The sequence below is a fragment of the Synchiropus splendidus genome, chromosome 18 (genome assembly GCF_027744825.2).
Source record: "Synchiropus splendidus isolate RoL2022-P1 chromosome 18, RoL_Sspl_1.0, whole genome shotgun sequence".
Classification (NCBI taxonomy): domain Eukaryota; kingdom Metazoa; phylum Chordata; class Actinopteri; order Syngnathiformes; family Callionymidae; genus Synchiropus; species Synchiropus splendidus.
Window position 1 is genome coordinate 12,067,590 of NC_071351.1, and position 21,185 is coordinate 12,088,774.

At 47.5% G+C, this 21,185-nt stretch overlaps 2 protein-coding genes and 1 long non-coding RNA gene across 7 annotated transcripts in view; all 3 read left to right on the forward strand.

The window, feature by feature from the left end:
• The window catches only part of tafa5l (TAFA chemokine like family member 5, like), a 61,010-nt gene extending 58,726 nt beyond the window's left edge, over positions 1-2,284 (forward strand). Inside the window, exon 5 of the mRNA XM_053848498.1 lies at positions 1,827-2,284. The gene's annotated coding sequence lies outside the window, so the exon portion shown is untranslated. The remainder of the gene's footprint in view (positions 1-1,826) is intronic.
• A 9,350-nt stretch (positions 2,285-11,634) lies between these two features.
• LOC128749172 (uncharacterized) lies at positions 11,635-13,180 on the forward strand. The gene is made up of 3 exons (XR_008412903.1): positions 11,635-12,454; positions 12,533-12,561; positions 12,641-13,180. It is a non-coding gene; the product is annotated as an uncharacterized LOC128749172 (long non-coding RNA).
• Positions 13,181-15,367: 2,187 nt separating this feature from the next.
• LOC128749169 (uncharacterized) lies at positions 15,368-17,873 on the forward strand. 5 transcript variants are annotated; one of them, XM_053848495.1, is made up of 6 exons: positions 15,368-15,817; positions 16,499-16,777; positions 16,845-16,947; positions 17,018-17,108; positions 17,255-17,396; positions 17,495-17,873. In XM_053848495.1, exons 2-6 carry the CDS (start codon positions 16,505-16,507, stop codon positions 17,549-17,551), a joined length of 666 nt encoding a protein of 221 aa, XP_053704470.1. In that variant the 5' UTR covers positions 15,368-15,817; positions 16,499-16,504; the 3' UTR covers positions 17,552-17,873. The 5 variants fall into 5 exon arrangements, with proteins under 5 accessions (XP_053704470.1, XP_053704468.1, XP_053704472.1 ...); XM_053848493.1 differs by having other exon boundaries at positions 15,370-15,805; XM_053848497.1 differs by having other exon boundaries at positions 15,372-15,805; positions 17,021-17,108.
• Positions 17,874-21,185: the final 3,312 nt, after the last annotated feature.

A 21,185-nucleotide genomic window follows, 5' to 3' on the forward strand; every position in this document is an offset into this window, starting at 1 on the left:
CCTCCCCTGTGACACTCTACCACGGTCCAGTGCGGAGACAGGAAAGGTTTTACACCTCAACATGAAGAAAAAACAGTCAGTAAATGTAGCTAACGGGACACGTCTGCATACAGAGGCTGAGTTATACACAATAACAAAGCGCCTCGTGGGTCAGATCGGTCCGCGCACGTTATGGTTTTTCTGTTTTTTTCGGGGGCGTTCGAGTTCTGGATTTTCGTTTGAAAATTTTTGTTCAAATTCTGGGACGTTCGAAAACGAGGTACCACTGTATATATGTGATATACAGGAAGACAAAGCCTCGGTCTGTCACATCCTGTTGGCCACCTGGAGGCAGTAGATACACTGAAAAGCCAGAGTGACACAAGAGGAAATTATTTTCGACTTTGAAGACAAGGCAGAAGAGATCATCATCAGCGTTTCATCCTGCACCAGGCGTCACAAAAAAAGTGTGGATAGTTTCATTTAGTACAAGTGTCGTTTTACTCGTCTTATCTAAAAACTTGTACATTGTTTTGTGTCCACACTCTCGCTTGCGGAAAACATGGCTGATGTGCCCCGCACTTGTCGTCATGAACAGAAATATAATTTTTGCTTACAGAAAATAACCAAAAAAAGAAGCACACAGTGACTTGTATTAATAACTTTTTTTAACTAGTAACACAGGTGGCTGTATAAGAGTGAGGCGTTACTCAGTCACGCACCCCTGTAAGTTCATGATTTCGACTGTGACGGACGACTCCTTGTCTACCTGCCCAGCGGAGACAAACATTCCCGACGGTTTGTGTTCACTCCATCATGCATGCATGCGAGAGTCAGCCTGAGCGACGGTCCGCCATCACAGAGCGAGATAATGGAGCCCAGAAAGAGATGAAAAGAGAAAAAGCAATAATGGGAAATGTGCCTGATGTGGAATGTGTGTAAGCAGATTGCTGTGTTTTATGTTAATCTTAACCTTTCCACCAGTGCTGGCTGCAGGCCTGTCGACAGCTCCGCTGCGTATCTTTGCTGTTGACATGAGGAGCAGAACCAGAGGAGAAAGCCTGTCACCGCTGACTAATTACACTGCGAGCAAACTGTTGAGTCCTCTGTTTACATGTGGACAGCCAAGAGAGGCCCAGATGAGCAGCCATTCATCAGATCCTTCCACTGCATGCTACTGACACACACACACACACACGCACACATGCAGTCACAAGATTAGAGCGGGCCATCACTCATCGCCCTTTTGATGTGACATGAAAGATGGTCTTTCCAATTACGCACGACTTTGCGCTGATGAATCCCAATAAAGTGTTGAGGCGAATGTGGTCCATCAGAAGTCTGGGGTTTTGTAAATGAGCAGACAAAGTCTGAAGTTTTTCGCCCTGAATTATTTCCGTTTCATGAGATGTCGGCGGGTGATTGATTCGTCCGAATGCTTGGTGACTATTATCTAATGAATGTGTTCATCGTACCCTTAGAGTCACTTATTGATTCGCTATTAGCCGGAAATATCACCATCGATCTCACATCGCTTTTAAGAAGAAACACTAACGTGAAGAAGACGTGACGTTTCAGGTGGTTGAGACTGCTTCCCATTCCTCCGTCCTCTATTTCTCATGGATGCTGCCTTCTCACATCTGGTTCTGGTGAGGTTTCTGCTTCAAAATAGGAGTAACCTTTCACCTCTGTGAGGTCCGAGTCATGGAGACAGGGGGTCATGTATGGATGAAGCTCTCAGCTTCCTTTGGAAACAGTTCTGACCAGTGTTGAGCAGGACTTCTAAAACATTAGCTGGGCATGTTTGCCCTTCATCTTGAGCTGAAACTCTTTTCCTTGTTTAGCAGTCCAGGGCCAGCGTGGTGATCTGCACAACACTCCAAACTAGTAAAGATCCATCCATCCATCCTCATCTTTATCCATTGCAGCAGCTTCAGAAGGCCACGCCAAATGCACTTCTCCCAAGGAACGTCCACCAGCTCCAACTGGGGGATCCCGAGACATTCCCAGGCCAGTGTAGAAATCCAATCCCTCCACATGGTCCTGGGTCAGGCCTTCGGTCTCCTCCTAGCTGGCCGTGCCTGAAACACCTCCAAAGGGAAGCACACAGGAAGCATCGTCATGAGATGCCTGAACCACTACTGAATGTCAACTGACTCCTCACAACACAGAGAAAAAGCAGCTCTAATCCGAGTCTCTCCCGACTGACAGAACTTCTCACCTTATCTCTAAGGGAGACGCCCACCCTCCGTCTGACAAAACTCATTTCAGCCACTTGTATCAAGGATCTCATTCTTTTGTTCATGACCCACAGCTCTTGTCCATGGGTGAGGATCGGGATGAAGATTGATCGGTAAGTAGTAAGAAATAGGGTAGTAAAGATCATCTGTCATTATGCACCCCTTCATCTCCAACAGAGTTGTGGAGGAATCTAGTACTTATCCCATCTCCAGAGTAGCACTGTGCATCATGGAAGAAAGAGTTCACCTTCCGATGTTGTTGAAAGTGTAGTGCTTCAAAAACATGTTGCATCTAAGGCGCTTGACAAGTCCGATTGAACGCTTCGCTGCAGGTGCAACAGGACAGAAGAAGAGCAGGAGTGAGGAAGAGATAAGGGGATTGGTAGTTTCGAGTCCGGCCACTCACTCACTCACTCACAAGGACGGTGGACAACAGGGGTGAGGTCGAAAAGAAGGTGAAAGATAAGATAAGCTGTCGACGAAAGGTTGTCCCACACACAGGCAAGCACACCAGGATTGAAAGAGGATTGAAGCACAATAATAGACCGTGAAAGACATACCGCACTGATACAGCCGAGTCCTGCATTGTGGTCCCATGACCTTACGTGTGTAGCTGTAGAAAGCTGGTGTTCGCCCATCTACGTATCATTCAGGCTTTACCCATGTTCTTCTAACTGGACTTTGTGTGGACAAATATTTGTGTGGAGCCAATGATGCGACTTCAAGAGACATGTGTTTCCAACTAACTTTTGGGATTGAGAACTGTGGTCTGCCAGTGGTGGCAGGAGGTGCGACAAAATTGTTGGATTGATCGGTTCTTAGATCGAGTGCAGTGATGGGCTTCAGTCACAGGTGAACAGAAGAACAGATTTCACTCGCGTATTTAAGGATTCGGCAGTGGAAGAATGTGTATATATCAAGCGAAGCTTGACTGGGCACCGACCCGCCGCTCAGCTTTCGATCTCCATTAGACAGTCGGGTGAAGCTCAATGATAACTCCACAGATCTTTAACATGTGTCTGCTGACAGGTGACGGGCCTTCTGGGCCACTGAGCCGGACGGACATCACTGTCACCTCTCCTGACAGCTCGCTCGGCCATGACAGGCGTAAGTAACACATTTTAGCCTGAGCGGTAACACGCAGTGACATATGCTCTTTAGCACACGGGCGAAACTCTTCCACTTTGTACTCTCATTAGAGACGCGGCATGATATTTACAGTGATTGGTTGGATAAAAGCTGCGGCGCAGAGATTGAGTTTGGGTCACACTTTTTTTTCCCCCTCTCTCCATATGAAAACCAAACTACTTAGTGAGATGAAAAATGGAGTTGTTTAGAGTGAAAAAATGTCACCGGCCTCTTCATCAAGTTTCCATTAAACAAAAGAAAATTCCGCTTCTTTATTGCGGCTAAACTCATCTGTAAGCATCATGAACGCTAATGAACTCGGCCGTCACGCAAATGAAAGGGGAAGGAATTCGCCGGAATATTTGCGCCCGCACTTTGTCTTCCGCCGTTATCGAAATCATCCATCGTTGCTGTTTAGAATGTGCGGCAGTTACTTTGTGACTCATTATCTTTGTATCACAGGCTCCTCCGGAGCAGCATATTGCTCCTGCACATTAACCACAACGGAATGTCAGCAGTGTTAGCAAAGCAGATTAGCTTTTAATAACCTGATCGGGAAAAGCGACTTTTCATCGGCTTCCGCAGGGACGTGCGCGTCATCCGATCCACTGTAATAATCAAGTCATTTATCAGGCGTGGAGGGTTTACGTTTTCAATTCCCTTGTAATGAATTGCGCAGTGTCCATGTTCTCATTCATCGTGATTCAGCATTTTGGTTGCCTTTCAAAACTTTGGAGTAGCTCTCCCCCTGGCTGGACCGGGACCAAGTGAACTTGAACGACGTGCAGGGACAAACTGGTATTTTAATTTGTACTTCTCTGAGTTATTTAACAGTAAAAAAGTTTCATCTGATATTTGGAAATTGTTTTTTTTTTCTGTCAACTATGACTGAAACTGAAGTTTCCAAGGTGACCTCTTTCAGTTGAGTAGGCTGGTTCTGTCATGGTTGGTTCAGGTGAACAGACCCAAGTGCTAGATTGCAACTGGCTCACAGATGACTTGACACAGACAAGGTTAGGTTTTACAATATTTAATGTACAACAAATCAAAAATAACAGGGCACAGACAGGAAACGAAAAACTAAAGATGTCGCTATCCAAAATGCGGAGAGAGGAAAACACTCAAGGACGGGGAAAAACCTGAAACAGAAAAGAGGCAAATTACTCTCAAGCCAAAAACGCACTCGGATAAACTTGTGAGGCCTAAATAACGTGACGTGAAACAACCATCTGGCAGCGCAGTCTGGAATCCAGCTGTAGAGATCAGTGAGCTTGATCATCGGACGAGCTCCAGCTGCGCTGCCATGAAGATGGAGGGAACAAAGGAAAAGGAAAACACAGACAGGAAGTAAAATAAAAGCACAAGTAAACATGGAACACGTCATTTTCGGACAGGGACTTATTACGTGGAGTGACTTCTGGATTCACACGGAGATGGTACAGTACGTGTGCTTGTGTCATCACACGCAAAATATTGTACTACGTAAGGATTTTGGGATTTAATTTAAATTTAGTTCATCCCTCTTGCCTTCCTTGCAGTGGGACGGCAGAAGCTGTGGTCCAGAGGAGCGCTCCTACTGGAGCAAGGACAAAGACTGTTGGCAGCAAATTATAAAACTCAGCAAAAGGATGTTTGGACAACACCAGCACAGCAGCTAAGTGACCACGTCAACATACATTACTGACAAAATGATGTTCTTAGCAATGGAGAGATTCATTCCGCATCACTACACATAGAATCAAGCGGAGTAGAATTAGTCACTCGGGTTCTCAGAGGCACATGTTTGGAGTAAAAATGAGATCACAGATTTCAATCGCGTTCTGTTTTGAATGAGGTCAGAGAGTCGACATCATTTTATTTTCTTCATCCAATGTTTCAGTATATTTTTATCAGTATCTCTTGCTTACCGGTGCGCTATAAACTCTCACCAAAATAGAGACTCCGTGTGTCTCCCGGGCCATTTCTCCTTATTTACATTTCCCCATTTATTTCCCATAAATTAAATTCTTATAGTTATTGGGCCCCGCGGGTCTCCAGGCGGTCTTGCTGTCTGGGTTTTTATATCTGCATAAAACAATGGTTGAGGAAACACCATGCAAAACAAGTTGACAGCCACAACACCCAACGTGACAGATTCTTCCCCGCACTGCCACTAATGGTGCTCTCCAGTGATGAATGCAAACAGACTGGGAACTAGCACCACCACATAAATGGAGAGGAAAAACATCAGGTGTTGAAGCGGCAGCAGGATGACGGTGATTATTGCTTGGAGAAAATGATTGTCTACCGACTTCACTTGTAACTCCTCCCCTTTTTTTGTCAGAATCAACCCCTAATAGTGTGTAAACCCCGCCCTGACATTTTAGTCACAAGCTTAGAGTCTTCATCTTCACCCGAAACCTGCTACTTTAAACTTGGCCCTGGAGCCACAGTTAAAAACCCGGCTTTCATCCCACCTTTATGAAATGTCAGGATATATTGCAGACGTTTAGTGGCCAAGTTTTATAGCGGGAGCATATGCGTGGTGTCTCTTCTGCTATATAACTCAGCCAACTTTAGCCCGGACTCAGCTCAATAAAATGCTCACATTTCATGACTGTTGAAACAACGTACATATACGAAGTGTCTGCATTTGTCTGAGATAATATAAGTGAAAGGTAAACCAGTCCAAACAGTCCAACAAATCCATTGTTTGTGTCCAGATCTGGCTGCTGTGTTGGAGCTCTGTGCAGACAAATATGACTAATACTCTGTTTTAGTTCTGCTTGAATGGCGACCAGCGCTATTTAGGTTTGACTGTAAAACGTTATTGATCATGAGCGGCTTCGCATTTCTCTTGACCCACAGCTAATAACCTCGCGTTGTTCCAGCGCCGCGTCCATAAAAATCACCATTTCGGCCACACCGGCGACCATGTTTTGCGAGCATGAACAAATGGATTGTTAAAGTGGCTCATTCGAACAACATGATTTGCTTCATCAGCTCCACAAATGAAAACCGAAACCTGCTCCCGCCTGAGCTTGAAAGTCATTAATGACAAGTCAGTGGCCTGAATACTTTACAAGGCGTAATTTGGGTCATTATGCGGAGGGTCAACATACTTGCTCTGTTGTTTCTCATTGATGCACATGCATTAGGGGGGAAAAAAGGCAGCAATTATGACAGCGGTCCTGTTAGCGTTGGCCGGTCAAAACAAGCAGCGGGAAAGTGCTGACCGGTGAGCCTCTTTCATGTGTCTTGCGTGGCTCAGAGGCACTGGAAAGTGGCGCCGCAGGGACCTTCTGTGTGGGGAGCTGTCATCTTCTGGCCAGCGCACCAGTCTCATTTGAGATGGTAATGGCTGTCCAGACCAGCACGCGGCGTCAGACATTGTCAGTCGACAAGCGCCTGCTTCAGCCATCTGCTTCTTAAAGCTCATCTCAGGCTAAACAAACGCAACATCTGTCAAGCCTCTGGGGACATCCATGATCATGTGTGTGTTTTTGGATTGTCACACGCAACAAGATGATCTGATGGCCTGACGCTCCATCCAACAGCGGAGGAAGTACCAGCCAGTGCGATAAGAAATCGCTCCACTGTTCTCTTGCTGTGAAGCTGCCTCTCGACACGTCCTTATAGAGAGATGGGAAGTGAAATTACATTATTCAACAATGTCGCTTCGGTCTGTTTACACGTGTGTTGCGGACCCTTTGCTTCTTCAAATATGATTCCTCAGAAACATTTGGGTCGATTGGGCGCATTAACTGCATGTTTTGACAAGAGTTATATGTCCTTCTTGCCACCCTGGTTGTGGTGTAAAACATTTTAATCCCCCCATATTACCAACCGGTGCCACATAAAGTCCTGCGATGGACAGCGCTGCCAATCTGGAGGCTGCATTGATGGGCTCTGGTGTAAGATGTTGTGTCACCCGACTAGACTTGAAGCCGGTAGTGATGGAAGAGCCTTTTCAATCGATAACATACTTTTGTGGGTGTTTTCTTCTCCATGACTTTAATAGCACTGTAATGATTGGAGCGGAGCGGGACCCAAGCGCCTTCATGAATGAGACTCACAGGAGATCAGAGTAGCATCTTTAACAAAGAGTTCACAATGATCAAACAAAAGGTTGGAAAATGCAAACAGAAGGTGTCGACAAACCAGGGGAACAAAAGAAAGAAAAGTCGGAAAACTGAAGGAGTCACCGAATCGGGAGATCACGAACGATGAATCTGAAAATACAACACGAGATCATCACGGAAAAAACTAAATGACAAAGGCGGTGGTCCGAACGAACTCACGAGGGACTAAACTAAAATCAGAGGAAACAGGAAACACGCGGAAATCGGAAGCAAACAAAGAATAGGAACAACACTAACTCAGGCACCGGGGGGAAAAAACAAAAGAGCTGAAAACACAGAGAGCGAGCGAACAAGGAGAAGGATACACTGAATTGACTAGAAATGAGTTGATCGATCTGGCACCCATTTCTGGAACCAAGGTGCTTAAGAAGGGGCGGAATGGTGATCTGGAGACCAGTTCCAGCTGTGTGCCAAATCCAAGGGGAAGCGGCCAAAACGGAAGTGGTGCAAAATAAAAGCGAATCATGACAACTGACGTTCTGGAAACATTGATACTGCTGAACTAGTTGCCTAGATTCTATGTAAGGAAGAATGGTTGTGTCGTGTAACTGACATCACAAAGTCCAGGCTCCAGGACAAAGAAAGGTCCAAAAACAACCAAGACCATTGGTGCTTTATAGTGAGAATCAAAATACGAGTACAGTTGCGAAAGATGAGGTAAAAGAGTGATGTTTATCAATCTGTAAAACTGAACTCCACTCCTTCCCTCATGAAGCTGATCTGGAAAGAAAGCATGGCTCTTCCCTCCTGTGTTCCTGAAATAGCCCTCATGCATGGCTTGTTCAGTCCTAGTGGGAATAGTCCCAATATAAAAATGGTAATGCTCTGCCAGCTGATGCCCATGGGAGGAGATGTGGGGAGATTTCCTCAGTCTTTGGTCCTCTCTTAATGTCTTCAATGCTTCTGCGACCAAGTTGTCATGCCCCGAAAAAGGGTGATATGAACCGGCAAGGTTTTCCTTGCTGTCACGACTGGGACGTGTGACTGGTTAAGTTGCTGAAAAGCGTTGCGTTTAATCGGGATTCCCAACGTAACGGTGTTCCTGCCATCCATTCCGCCTCAGAGGTCACTTTGAAATGGAATGGATTTTTCTAGATCCCAGCCGGGGCTGTGAGGTAAGGTCACTTCATTAATCACGGCTAAATGCCACCGTGGCCCCATCTTAACCAAGTAGCACCCACAGATAACATCATTGATTGATACGAAGAATTAATTCTCCTCCGGCGCAGAGTATCATTCACTTGGGAACCTTTAATTACTATGTAAAGACTCATTAGGTTCACGCCCGCGTGCGCCGCCGTGGCACGGGGCCAAGCAGATATCTTCCTCTCCACTTGGCCTTTTGTGAAACAGCAAGCTCTTTCCTTCAAAGTTCATGTCGACGATGACTTTGTCTTTTCCGCCGCTTGTTCAGTGCAGTTAAAATGTCAAGTCAGATCATGCTCCGGCGGATTTTGGCAGATCGAAGCTCACAAATGACAGGGGCGAGGCAGAGAGCTCTTCGGCGTGACTCACCCGCTGGTGGACGCTTATCTTCTGGGGTGACGTATACATGCGAGCGCGTATGCGTCTGACTTTTCCGTCATGCCAGGGAAAGTGCTGTGCAGGCAAAACTGAAGGACGTGCCGCGCCATTTTGTGGAGGAGAGAATCTGTGGCTCCACGGAGATTTTATAAATATTGGCGAGTGGCAGAACTGAACGTCGGTTTAGACGCCTCAGTCTTCTTATCTATATCAGTTATGCTGTCCTAAACTCGCAAGCTTAAACTGGTCCACTGATGTTGCTGTTCCCACTTCTGCAGTTGCGAGTTCGCACAAAGCTTTGACAATCTGCAAATGTTAAAACTGGACCTAGTGAGACAAGAACAGGCTGATGTCCACTCTGCTTGAGATCTTGCCACTTCTCTACCACCTTTACTGACTATTTCTTGTGAGATGATCCTGTCGGAGAATCCTTGGTCTGAGAGGAGATCGTCTCCAAAATCTGGTCGGACAATCGTAAGAGTAAACATGTTCAGAAGTTGGGATCAAAAACCATGTGGGGAGAGGCGACCGCTCTCTGCTTGCACTGTGACGTGGAAGGGAATGTAGCCAACAATGTGCCAGCCAGTTGTGTGGAAATAAGTCTTGGAGAGAGAATGATTTGAGTGGCGCATTTGAATATATTAGTCAGAGCTGTCAAACACGCCATTGTTTGACAGCTATCCGGTAAATAAATTCAAAGCTGTGGCAGTGAGCCCCTTGGCTGATCAGAAAACTGACCGTACTTGAGAACAAGGCAAGCGTTAGTTCAGTTTTCTGAATGAAATCGCGAAATGTGACAAATTATTTTGTGTGTCGAGATTTCAGATGGGCGAGTTCAGGTTCACTGTTGTTTTCTGTCCTGGTGATAAATGGTGGCAGGGTTTGATGTGTTCACAGCGGCATTTTATTGAAGCTTTGGCACGATGAACTGACTTGTCAAGTGTCTCTCACTCTGGTCTCAGGTCGCCAGGTCTGTTTTGTAGATGCACTAATTCTGACATGCTAGTTTGGAACAGATATACAGAGAGCAAGGTTGGAAGTGCGCGCCCCACCATCAAGGCTTTTCGGACGCTCCACTTGTCTTTTTTGCTTACACGAGGTGTAAGGTCAATTACGCACCGGTTACAGCACCGACACCATGGATGTGTATCCACTTTCCTCCGTCCTCTAAATGACACTTTACGTTTGCTATTGTCTCTTGAAGTCTTTGCTTCTGAAGTTGCTTATTTTGCTCCATGCAGTGAGAAAACTGGATGATTCACACCAGTGCTTTTAAAAGCCAGGATTGTCCAGCAGGTTGTGGGCTCTGCTTCTGCGGCTGGTGACACAGAGGCACAGGTTGAACACAAGAGGCACGTGATGAAGTCAGATTTTACCTTGAAGCGCGTGTCCCACCATCACGGCTTTGTCGGACACTTCACTTTCTGTTCTGATACTCATGAGAGAGAGAGAGAGCAGGAAGCGACTGGACACTGAGCCGACACCAGCATCATCACAACCATCCTCACGTCCTCTGGTGCGCGTGTCCTACCATCGGGGCAAGTTCGGTCACTGCACAATATGTTTTGTGGATGGTTGTGATAACGCTGACATCACGACTGTCCTGAATGACCAATAAACAAAGCAAACGCTCAGATAAACTGCTCTACGCTTCGTGCTTCCAGGTTCCAGAGAGAGGAGATTGATCGAAGCCTTCAACGCAGCGCGTGCGCCCCACCATGAAGGCATGTCGGGCACGACACGAGTTCTCCGACTTACAGCGCCGTGTAAGTTTACCCAGCGCTGCTGTTTCCTGTTGGAGCACAGTTGACATACGGCAACAGATTAGTGGTCACAGTGGGGGTCAGACACCTTTAAGACACCAATGTTCCCACAGTGCAGCAGCAACTGATCTGAACTGCAGCTGCAGCGTCCACACTTTCTTCAGTGGGTCTCAACCGTCGGGTCACCGAGCCTGCAGGTGAGAGAGCTCACTGGCAGGAGAGTGGTTTTGTGTTGAGTGCGCATCCCACCATCATGGCATGTTTGGACACTGCACTAAGGATCATTTAGGTTTACATTCTGAAGGTCTTCTGCAAGGCAACCTGCCGTGTGTTTGCTGTGCTTCTGCTACGCCTCAATAGCGAGCCACGACTTACCTGCCAGAGCACACGAAAGGCTCAGGACTGACTGTCACACACCGTCGATACGTCACCATGTCCAGGTCACATGGTTAGTCATGTGTGCCTCTTGAATGAGACTGGAGTGGATCATGATTCTGAGCGTGTTGCTGGGTGTTTTACCAACAGCCATGTTGACAGAGCTTTGGCCCAAGGTTGTTGCTGTGATCGGAGTGAAGCGTGGACAGCATCTGCTGGTGTCATGGCACTGTTCTGCTCACCTGAAGACAAGCTCAGGGTGCAGCACTTATATAGACTCTGCTCCTGTGTTTGGCTGTGTCCTTCATACATCATCAGTGGCATCACTTGACTCTTCCTATCCTGCAACACACCAAAAAAAACAAGGAAACACCTGTTAGTATTGGCGGCGGCTTTTGTAGTTCTTGTTGTTTGTGAATGATGTGAAGTTAGAAGGCGACTACATGGCGTTTTTACAACTTTCCTTGGTCACTTTCCCACCATGTCACTTTTCAGGGTGCAGAGGAGGGAGAGGTACGAGCGGAGGTTATCTTCTCTGCAGGTCGACTCAAGTCAGCTGCTTTGTTTTGTCCTGCTGCTGTTGGACTTGTGACCTGACTGACCTGGACGTTCATGTCAAGTTCAAGGTTCATCTGCTTCAGTCACCAAACTCCTCACAGTGTCTCTCTACACTGGTGACAGGTCTCTTTGAAGCAAGAGTCGCGGAGCATTTGGACACCAGTCCTGATCCAGGACCCAGTGGAGTCAACAGGTTTCTGTCTTGTCTTTGTTGATGTTGCGATGAGATGCTGCCTTGAACCTTGGCAGAACGAAGACAAATCGCCTGTAGTGTGTATGACTGACTTCTCTCATGTGGAGTCTGCGTGCAGCTCTGTTGTTGTCGCTGCTCCAGTTGTTGACCTGTCTTGCCTCCATCTTCTCTGCCTCTTCAGGTTTCTGTCCTCTGTTTTCTTCCCACCTCTGGCTCTCTGATCTCCTTCCATCTCTTCCTCCCCCCTCACCTTGTCACTCTGATGCTCTGCATCCTTCCCTTTCCATCCATGGATGTATTTGCTCCGACACAACAGATCCTCTCTGAGGACCTCAACCTCTCACACTCTCTTCAGCACCATCAGCAGAGCGACGAAGAATAACTGGTCAAACACCGCCCTCGTGTGGTTGGACTTAAACACAACCAGTCAATGAAATAACCCACTGTTTGTCCATGACGTCATGACGCCTCCTCATTGGTCAATGGCTGGCCAACTGGCCCCGCCCCCGAGCGCCAGGTGAACTAGTCCGCTGATGAGCAGCTTGGTGAACAGGTGGATGAGGTGAACGACAGGTGAGGCCGTTTGTCAGCCCAGAAGAAGAGGCGCTTTGTCTCCGGGAGCTGACCTTTGCTGTTGTTGTTGTTGTTCAGGTCAAACGTGTGTGAGCTGGAGGCTGCAGGTGAGCTGTGTTTGCCTTGGTCTCACTGACACTGGGTGATGACGTCTTCTCACGCACGGTGCCACTGTCTGTGGTTCAGGTCACTGACATGATGCAGCAGTGTCTGCAAGATGTTTCATGGTCATGTGGAAGAGATGCATGTGAGTTGTGTGGAAGTGTTTCCTCAGGAGAAGAAACCCTGCAGCAGCTGGAGGGTGAGACGTCACTTTGCCATTTCAAGTGTTTCCTTTTGGATTTTGGGCTCTTTGACATCCTCAGAAGACCCAGACCTTTGTTGGTGTGAGACCATGCTGCTGCTCACTTGCTTCCTCTTGTTCCAGGTAGCTGCACTCAGAAGGCCCCTGCACACAAACAGAGTCAAATCTGGCTGCAGCACAGTAGTTGGTGACTCAGCACTTTTCAGTGAGGGGCAACTGACGTTTCTAACCAACTGTCTTGGTCCTGAAGCTCAGCATTGGAGGTTGTAGTCCTCCTGAGGACTCTGAGGCTTCCTAGAGTGCCTGGTGACCCTGTGGCCCCTGTATTCCTGGGGGCCTGTGATGTGTGAAACTGATCATGCAGGAATGTTCTGGTGCTTATTTGCTGAGACATCACTCTCAAGTTACTGATGAACCTTCTGTTTCGTCTCTTCAGATGGACCCGCCCTCCTCAGAGCAGCTCACCTGGGCTCTTCACCCACCTCCCAGTCAATTCTTTGTACATAGGAATCTGAGCTGTTGGTGGACCTGCTGCAGTGACTTCCTGTTTGAGGTTGAAGGTCCTCTGCACCCCTGGAGGTCCAACTGGTGAAGAGGTTTACTGCAAGCTAACATGGTCCATGTCAGAGGACCATGGATGTCACTGTGTTTCCCAAGTTATTTTGACAAATCATAATCCCTGTTCTTGTTCCAGGTAACGTCTGACGAGGAGCTTGAGATGGTCCCTTCAGTGGAGGAGCAGCCCAACTCTCCTGTAAGTTCATGCATCCATGAAAAGTGCTCAGTCCACAGCATGTTCATGCTGGTGTCTTTCACAGAGGTACTTTCCATTCAACTAGATCCATGTTGTTTGTGGAGAGGAGCCCAGCACTGGTGTGTGCTGTCATGTTGACGCCATGTTCTTCCACAGTTGCCAACATGGTAGTTGACATCTGAGGACGTGAAACCTTGAGTCTCAAGAGGTGACTGGCCTCATGTTTGACTCACCTTTGTTCTCACGTCATGTTGATGCTGAATAAAGTGGTGTCTTGGTGACTGTTGTGCCAGGTGGACTCTGCTGCTTTCACTTCACTTCAGAGGAGTTTGTGGACTGTAAACAAGCAACTCTGAGGTTGAAAACCAAAGAAACTCTGCTTCTCTTTCTTTCTAAAGTTTGTCCTCCAAAGGTTGTTTTGAATCGGTCTCTCAAAAACGTGATGTCACATGACACCCATAACTCTGACTTTTCCAACGGTTTTCGCATGACATGTGTGATGCCTTCAGGTGAATCATGGCCACATGGATGTTGGACCTTTGAAGTTGTGTGAGGGGGGTTTGATTTGTACTGAGTTCATAAGCTCCACTCTCATCTTCACTCTTTCATGGCGCTGTTCCTGCTGCTGTATTTGCTCTTGTGCTGTAGCTCAGGTCACGTGACCTCATACCTCAGACTCGACTTTCATTTTCCCTTCAAAGCAAAGTCCTCATCAGAGGCTCAATCATCTGCTGCTGCTGCTGTAAACACTGGTTTCTAACTCCAGCTGGTACCAACACCCTCATGGTGCATCTCCAACATCTCTCTGAAGACAAACCTTTGTCCAACTTGCTTTTTGTCCTGCAGTTCTCTGTGACTCTGTGAAAACCAAACGCTGACTCATGCTGACCTGACTCACGACTCACCCAGACTTCCCCTCTGACTCATGTTGCAAAACTCCATGTAAAGTTGGTGACGTCACATCTCTCCTCTCTCTCTCCTGTCATGGTCTCTGGTCTTCAGGCGAACCACAGTACCTTGACTGCATGTGTGAGTGTCTGACTCGGCGTCTCTGTCTGAAAGCATGAGTGTAGAATCCATACATTCCAGTGGTATCTGTCATGATGCAGCACGTTCACTGACTCCTCTGTAGCATCTGTACTGCAAGAGCTGTGTGGAAGTGTGTACTTCCCTCGCAGCTCTGGAAGTACGTACTTGTACGTACTCCTCCTCTAGGTAGTAAATCTCTCTGTATTGCTCAGTCTTTGATCTGTCAGTGTTTCCATGAAAGCATGTCCTCATGAGGACCAGTGGCTGCTCCACATGTTCCTCTCTCACTGTAGCAAACACCAGCAGTGTCATGGTCCAGCTGTGCTGCTCACGTGGCCCCTGAAGCCTCTGGAAATCTTCTGCTCTGACTCTCTCTGAAGTTTCTGCTTTTGCTGACGTGATCCGTCTGAAACCGTGACCAGTCTGACCTTCACAGTTTGGGATCTGAGAGCTCAAACCTATGGCTGTTTTGAGCTCTCTGATGCCAAACCTCAGTGCAGAGAAGCACATGAACATCACAAAAGCCCAGGTCAAACTCAGCTGAGACTCACTGAAGCCTGGTGGTGAAGGAAGAAAGTCCTGCTTCCTTCAGGGTGGTGTGTTCCTCTGGAGTTAGAAAAGGTGCCGTTCTTCTCCTGACGCTCCCGGAACATGTCGCCCTGTTTCCTTGCGTCGTGTCTGAGTCATGGACCAAATTCAAGACTGAACCCTGCTGCTGCCCTTCTGACGGTCCAGTGCTGCTTCTACTTGGTGTCTTGAGTTTGACAGACTTTATGGCTCCATCTCTCATTCCTCTGGTTTCTCCATTGCAGCTGGACAGTTGTGGTTCTGCTGGAGGCTCTGGTCAGGATCCTCAGCTGCTGTGGAGCGACGGCCATGAAGAAACTGAACCTGAGACGTGATCACATTTGTGCCTTTTGACTCCAGTGGAAAGACTCAAGAGCAGCGTTTTTCCTTATTTACTAAAGCAGTGACATCTATTGATTTGGTGATGAGAGTTTTTAACCATGAGACACAAGTCTCGCTCCAGTCTTGCAGCTGTCCTCATCCGCTCCGTCTCTTCAGTTGTCCGGCTGGATGCGCCACTTTAGTTCCGCGAGCAACGGACGCGTTCCCGTCATTGAGTTGCATATAAACACGCGTGACCAGCGCTCGCGGTGATCGTCCTGCATGCAGTTGTGTTTGCAGCCACAGGGGGCGCTGCAAGAGGACGACTGACTGGAGCATCCTGCCGGGATTAACGTGGTCACCTTCTTCTTGTGAGGTAAACCAGAAGGTGGAGGCTGTTTTCTTTGGTTTTTAGTTCTTGCAGAACATTTTAGACTTGTTTTTATTCGTCAACTGTCACGCACATTCACTGTTTTGTTACGATGGCGTCACCTCGTCATGAGAAAATTGCGCGTTGACGATCGTGTTTCGCTTCGTCTGACGAATTTAACGCTGACGTTGACAATGTTGGAACAATATAAAGAAGTATCGTTTCGGAGGTTATGGAGAATATAATGTATTAAAATGATTTAAAATATAAAACGAGCGCTCTGTTAAAACTTTTTTCAGTAGATTCATTCAGTAGAACTAAATACATTAATAACATAAATGTTATGTCAACATATAAAAGTCACCATCACTTGAGAATAACTTTAGGAAACTGTTTCTTCAACTCGGACTCACGTCACTAAAGGCAGAAGTGGAGAAGGAACTCAGTCGACGTGTTCAGTTGTCTGGAGCTGCTGTCGACAGCGAGGCTCGTTAGCTTCAGTTGCTAACCGAGGTCCGAACATTTCTTGTCTCGATAGTTGCTCATGTGACGCTTATTCACTTCAGATCAGCCTGGATTTAAACGCGTGACTGATCTTGGCGTCACATCCACGCCTTGTCAGTTGAATTGGGTCGCGGGTTGTTGTTGTTGTTGTGAGTCAGGGATGTAAAGTAACCGGATGTCACCTGTGTTTCCCAGGAAGCCATGAGTCAACTGTCCGATATGATCGAAGCTCTGTTCCACCAAGGTCAGTTTGATGCACCTGATCAGGAGCTGGTGGTGGTGAGCCAGTCCTGCTCAGTGGAGACCAGGGAGCCTGGTGACATGGACCTTCAGCCCTTCACAGAGGAAGTTGCCCCCCGCCAGCCACGGCCGCTCCTCTCTTCAGCCGCTCCTCCGTCGCTCCCTGAAGCAGGTCACTTCTCCACCTCCAACGCAGACGGCGGTCAGAGGGAGGCACGTGGAGCCACGCAGGAGGTGAGCCTGGTCCCACTGGACCATTGATGCCAAACTCCCACTGAGCTGTTTGTGTTTGTTTTGAAAGAACATGGACCCTGTTCACAAGCGTCGTCTGCGTCTCGCCGCTCGCCTCCCTCCCCAGAGTCAAGCTTTAAAAGACAGCAACAAGAAGCTCACAGCAAACAAAGGTGATGTTTTACATCAACAGTGTTTGAATGTATCCAATATTAGCAACAAGTGACTTGGCGCTCTCTTCAGCAGACCAAGGTTGTTGTGTTCATCCTGGCCCTCAGACGACTGGGCTGAGTCTTCGGAAGGAGAGACACAACAAGAAGGAGAGGCAGCGCAGGTGAGAGGTCACATGGTGCTGCTGCTGTTTGTTGACCATTTGTGCCGAAATGTTTCAAACTGGCATCAAAAGAGCGAGACGTTTTCCAACTGACTGACCATGTTGGGTTCATTCGTCTGCTGAATGTGACTCTGTGTTCCGTGCAGGGTGATCATCCGTTCGTGTTGCGACAAACTCAATCTCCTGGTGCCGTTCTGTACCAAGTTTTCCGACAAAGCCACGACTCTGAAGTGGACCACAGCTTACCTGGAGCACCTGCAAGACACCTACGGAGACGCGCTCAGAAAGGTGCGCGAGCTCTGTGCATCTCAGCACTGACCTCCAGTGGTGTGCAGCGGAAGTGCATGTGATGAAGCCGTCTGAAGCGAAACGCTTTGCTTCCGCAGGAGTTTGAGACGATCTTCGATGAGAGTGTGGACCCCACTGAGAGATCCACGCTGTGAGCGACACTCACCCTTGTTCCTCCTGCCGCCGATCACTCGGCTTTCAATCGAAGCACATTCACTTTGTTGAGATTTTGTTCTGATCAATTGTCAAACGTTTCTTGAGTCAGTTTTCAGTTCATTAATATCTCTGTCCTTTAAACGTATTTGTTCCTTGTATGAGTTTAGTGAGCTGCTCAAAACGACCCTCAACTCACGCGTGCATGAATTGGTGCGTGTGACTCCCCCTAGTGGTCATCAGTAAACATGGCAGTTGGATGAACTTGGACCTGTGTTGGAATGTTGTTCACAGCTGGAGAAAAGAGGAATGTTTTCCTGAAAAGTGGCTTTATTTGTTCCTTCTTACAACATGTCGCTGTATCATCTTACTGTACATACAACAGTCACCAAAAATAATAAATAGTTACAGCACCGAGAGCACAGACGTTGATGCTGGTGGAAGAGTTTCAGAGGTATTTTACACTCTGAATCTTCCATGTACAAGTTTTATTTTGTTGACTTAACCTTAAGACTCACATGTTGAAACAATAAAAGCCGTGCGTGTCAGAGCCGTCTCCGTCCTGCCGGGCTGGACACCTGTCACGCCCGTCCTTGGTGACTCCTGACACTCCAGGTCGACCTTGGAAAAGAGAGTGAGACGTGTTGGTCTCCATGACTTCACTGAATCACAGGTGAAATGTACAGCGCTCAGTCAGCATCACTTGAGAATAGAAACCCTCATTCTCATCAAAGCTACATCTGAATCACCTGAGTGTCGCTGCCAGCAGACGATGGCGTCGGTTCTCTGCAATTCTACATGTTGACCACAAGACAAGGTTAATCCAGTGAGTGGTTTTGGTTGACTGAATGTGCAGGACGAACCATAATGTGGAAATCTGGATGAACACAAAGGTCAGGCAAGCAGAACCCGCCTGGGTTCAAATCCCACTCATGTCTCAGTGAAGTTTTCCAGGTGCAGTTGTTGGAGAGAAACGTGCTGGCAGCCCAGCGTGAGGTGTGAAGGTGAGCTGGTGTAGTGGTGGCTTCAACCGAGTCCTCAGCAGGCAATGCAGCAGTGCTCGTACGCCTCGATTGGTACCGAGTTCGAATCCCACGCTCCCCCGGTGATCTGGATCGGCCGTCCTGGGCGCAGGTCGGGGTGGGGGCCGTGTCCCCACCTCGGGGTTCAGCTGGGTGCTATAAGGGCTTATGACAAATACTTCCATCCTCCATTGGAGTTTTGAAAGAGAGAGGGGGTGTGGCTAAGCAAGGGATAAAAGTGTAAAATAAAGTCAGGAAAATGTCACAAAAATAGTGAAAGAGGAGACAAGAATCAAAGAATCCTTTGTCTTTTGGTTTCTCATTTTCTTCCCTCTTTTTTTTTTTACTTTCTTCCTTGAAACAAATAGTCTTTGGGATCCTGCAACACGCAGGAAATAAATAAAAAGTTATTATTGAAAGTAAAAAAAAAAGAGGGGAGAAAATGAGAGACCAAAAGTAGTTATTGGCAGCAATAATACTTTATGGATGCGAAGTTAGTTGGCGACGACATTGCATTGTTCATGTTACTGAGGATTCTTGTCTCCTCTTCACCCTTCTCTTTCACTATTTTTGTGACATCCCCATTTTTTACGCTTTTATCCCTTGCTGGCTTTTAGTTTTGTTAAGCCCCACCCCTTGCGTTTGAGCTTGTGCAGCTGGAATATTTCACCGAAGCATCTTCACATGAGGAGACACCTGGCTGCACCTGGAGGCTGATGATGGTCAGTGGATCTTCTTGCCTCCTGGGCTTCAGGAAACTCCTGCAATGGAGCACAGTCATCACTTTCTTCTGAAAATGACTGATTTACTGAGGCTCTGTCTCTCCAGAGAGGTCTTCAAACATCCACTGGAACCCAGGAGATGTCTCTCGTGGAGCGATCAGGAGGAGGATCACTAGATCCTGTGTGAGTGTCTGACTCGGCGTCTCTGTCTGAAAGCATGAGCGTGGAATCCATATATTCCAGGGTATCTGTCATGACGCAGCACGTTCACTGACTCCTCTGTGGAAGTGTGTACGTACTCCTCCTCTAGGTAGTAAATCTCTCTGTATTGCTCAGTCTTTGATCTGTCAGTGTTTCCATGAAAGCATGTCCTCATGAGGACCAGTGGCTGCTCCACATGTTCCTCTCTCACTGTAGCAAACACCAGCAGTGTCATGGTCCAGCTGTGCTGCTCACGTGGCCCCTGAAGCCTCTGGAAATCTTCTGCTCTGACTCTCTCTGAAGTTTCTGCTTTTGCTGACGTGATCCGTCTGAAACCGTGACCAGTCTGACCTTCACAGTTTGGGATCTGAGAGCTCAAAACTATGGCTGTTTTGACCTCTCTGATGCCAAGCCTCAGTGCAGAGAAGCACATGAACATCACAAAAGCCTGGGTCAAACTCAGCTGAGACTCACTGAAGCCTGGTGGTGAAGGAAGAAAGTCCTGCTTGCTTCCTGAAGCAACGGCCATGAAGGAACAACTGTCTTGCTTGTTTGAATAAACTGACTGGCTCTCTGCAGAGTTGGTCACTGGCTGCTGCCTCATGGTTTCCTCCTCCCCCACCCTCCCAATATATTTCAGAATTTTTTTTTTTGTCTTGACAAATGTACCAGTGGAGTGAGAGGTTGCTAACGAAAGTAAAAGTCATCAAAAACCATTGAGCCGTTTTGATCCCAGACTTGGAAGGTTCCAATTCTGATTTGCCCTGCTGTGTTTGGCCCTCAGAACCAGACCCTGACCTGCATGTTGTCACGTCAGAAGCAGGACTGAGAGGCCCAGAGTCCATGTTGCTGGAGGTCCAGTGTGAAGCCACAGTCAGCAGTGGCTGCTGTGTCGTCTGTTCAGGTCGGGTCACAGTGTTTCCTGAGGTCCTGAGCCAAAGAGGCCCAACCAAGAACTGAGAAACGCACATCTCTCTCAAATGTTGTTTGATGGGAATTTACAATTAAATTTTAGGCTTTTATGAAGTTGAAATTGCACCTTATCAACTGAAACAACTGAGGGCAACACTGTTGGGGCTGTGACACCAGCAACAGTTGATGCTAGATTTTTTTTTTTTAAATAAAGACTTTATAATGTGTCACAGAGTTGCTGATATTTTCACTTATGTTTGTCTCTTTCATGATTTTAACAGTGTTCATTTTGTTGTTCTGTTTGTCAGCCCAGCGTGAGGTGTGAAGGTGAGCTGCTCGTACGCCTCGATTGGTACCGAGTTCGAATCCCACGCTCCCCTGGATCGGCCGTCCTGGGCGCAGGTCGGGGCCGTGTCCCCACCTCGGTGCTGTAAGGGCTTATGACAAATACTTCCATCCTCCATTGGAGTTTTGAAAGAATGAAGAATGAGGGGGGTGTGGCCAAGTCAGCAAGGGGTGGGGCTTAACAAAACTAAAAGTCAGCAAGGGATAAAAGTGTAAAAAAAAAAGTTGGGACAAAAATAGTGAAAGAGAAGGGTGAAGAGGAGACAAGAATTAAGAATCCTCAGTAACATGAACAATGCAATGTCGTCGCATGGACTCCACCTTTCATGGATGCATGGCATGAACTTACAGGAGAGTTGGGCTGCTCCTCCACTGAAGGAAGGGACCATCTCAAGCTCCTCGTCCCTCTTGGAGGTTGTTCAGCGCAGCAGCGG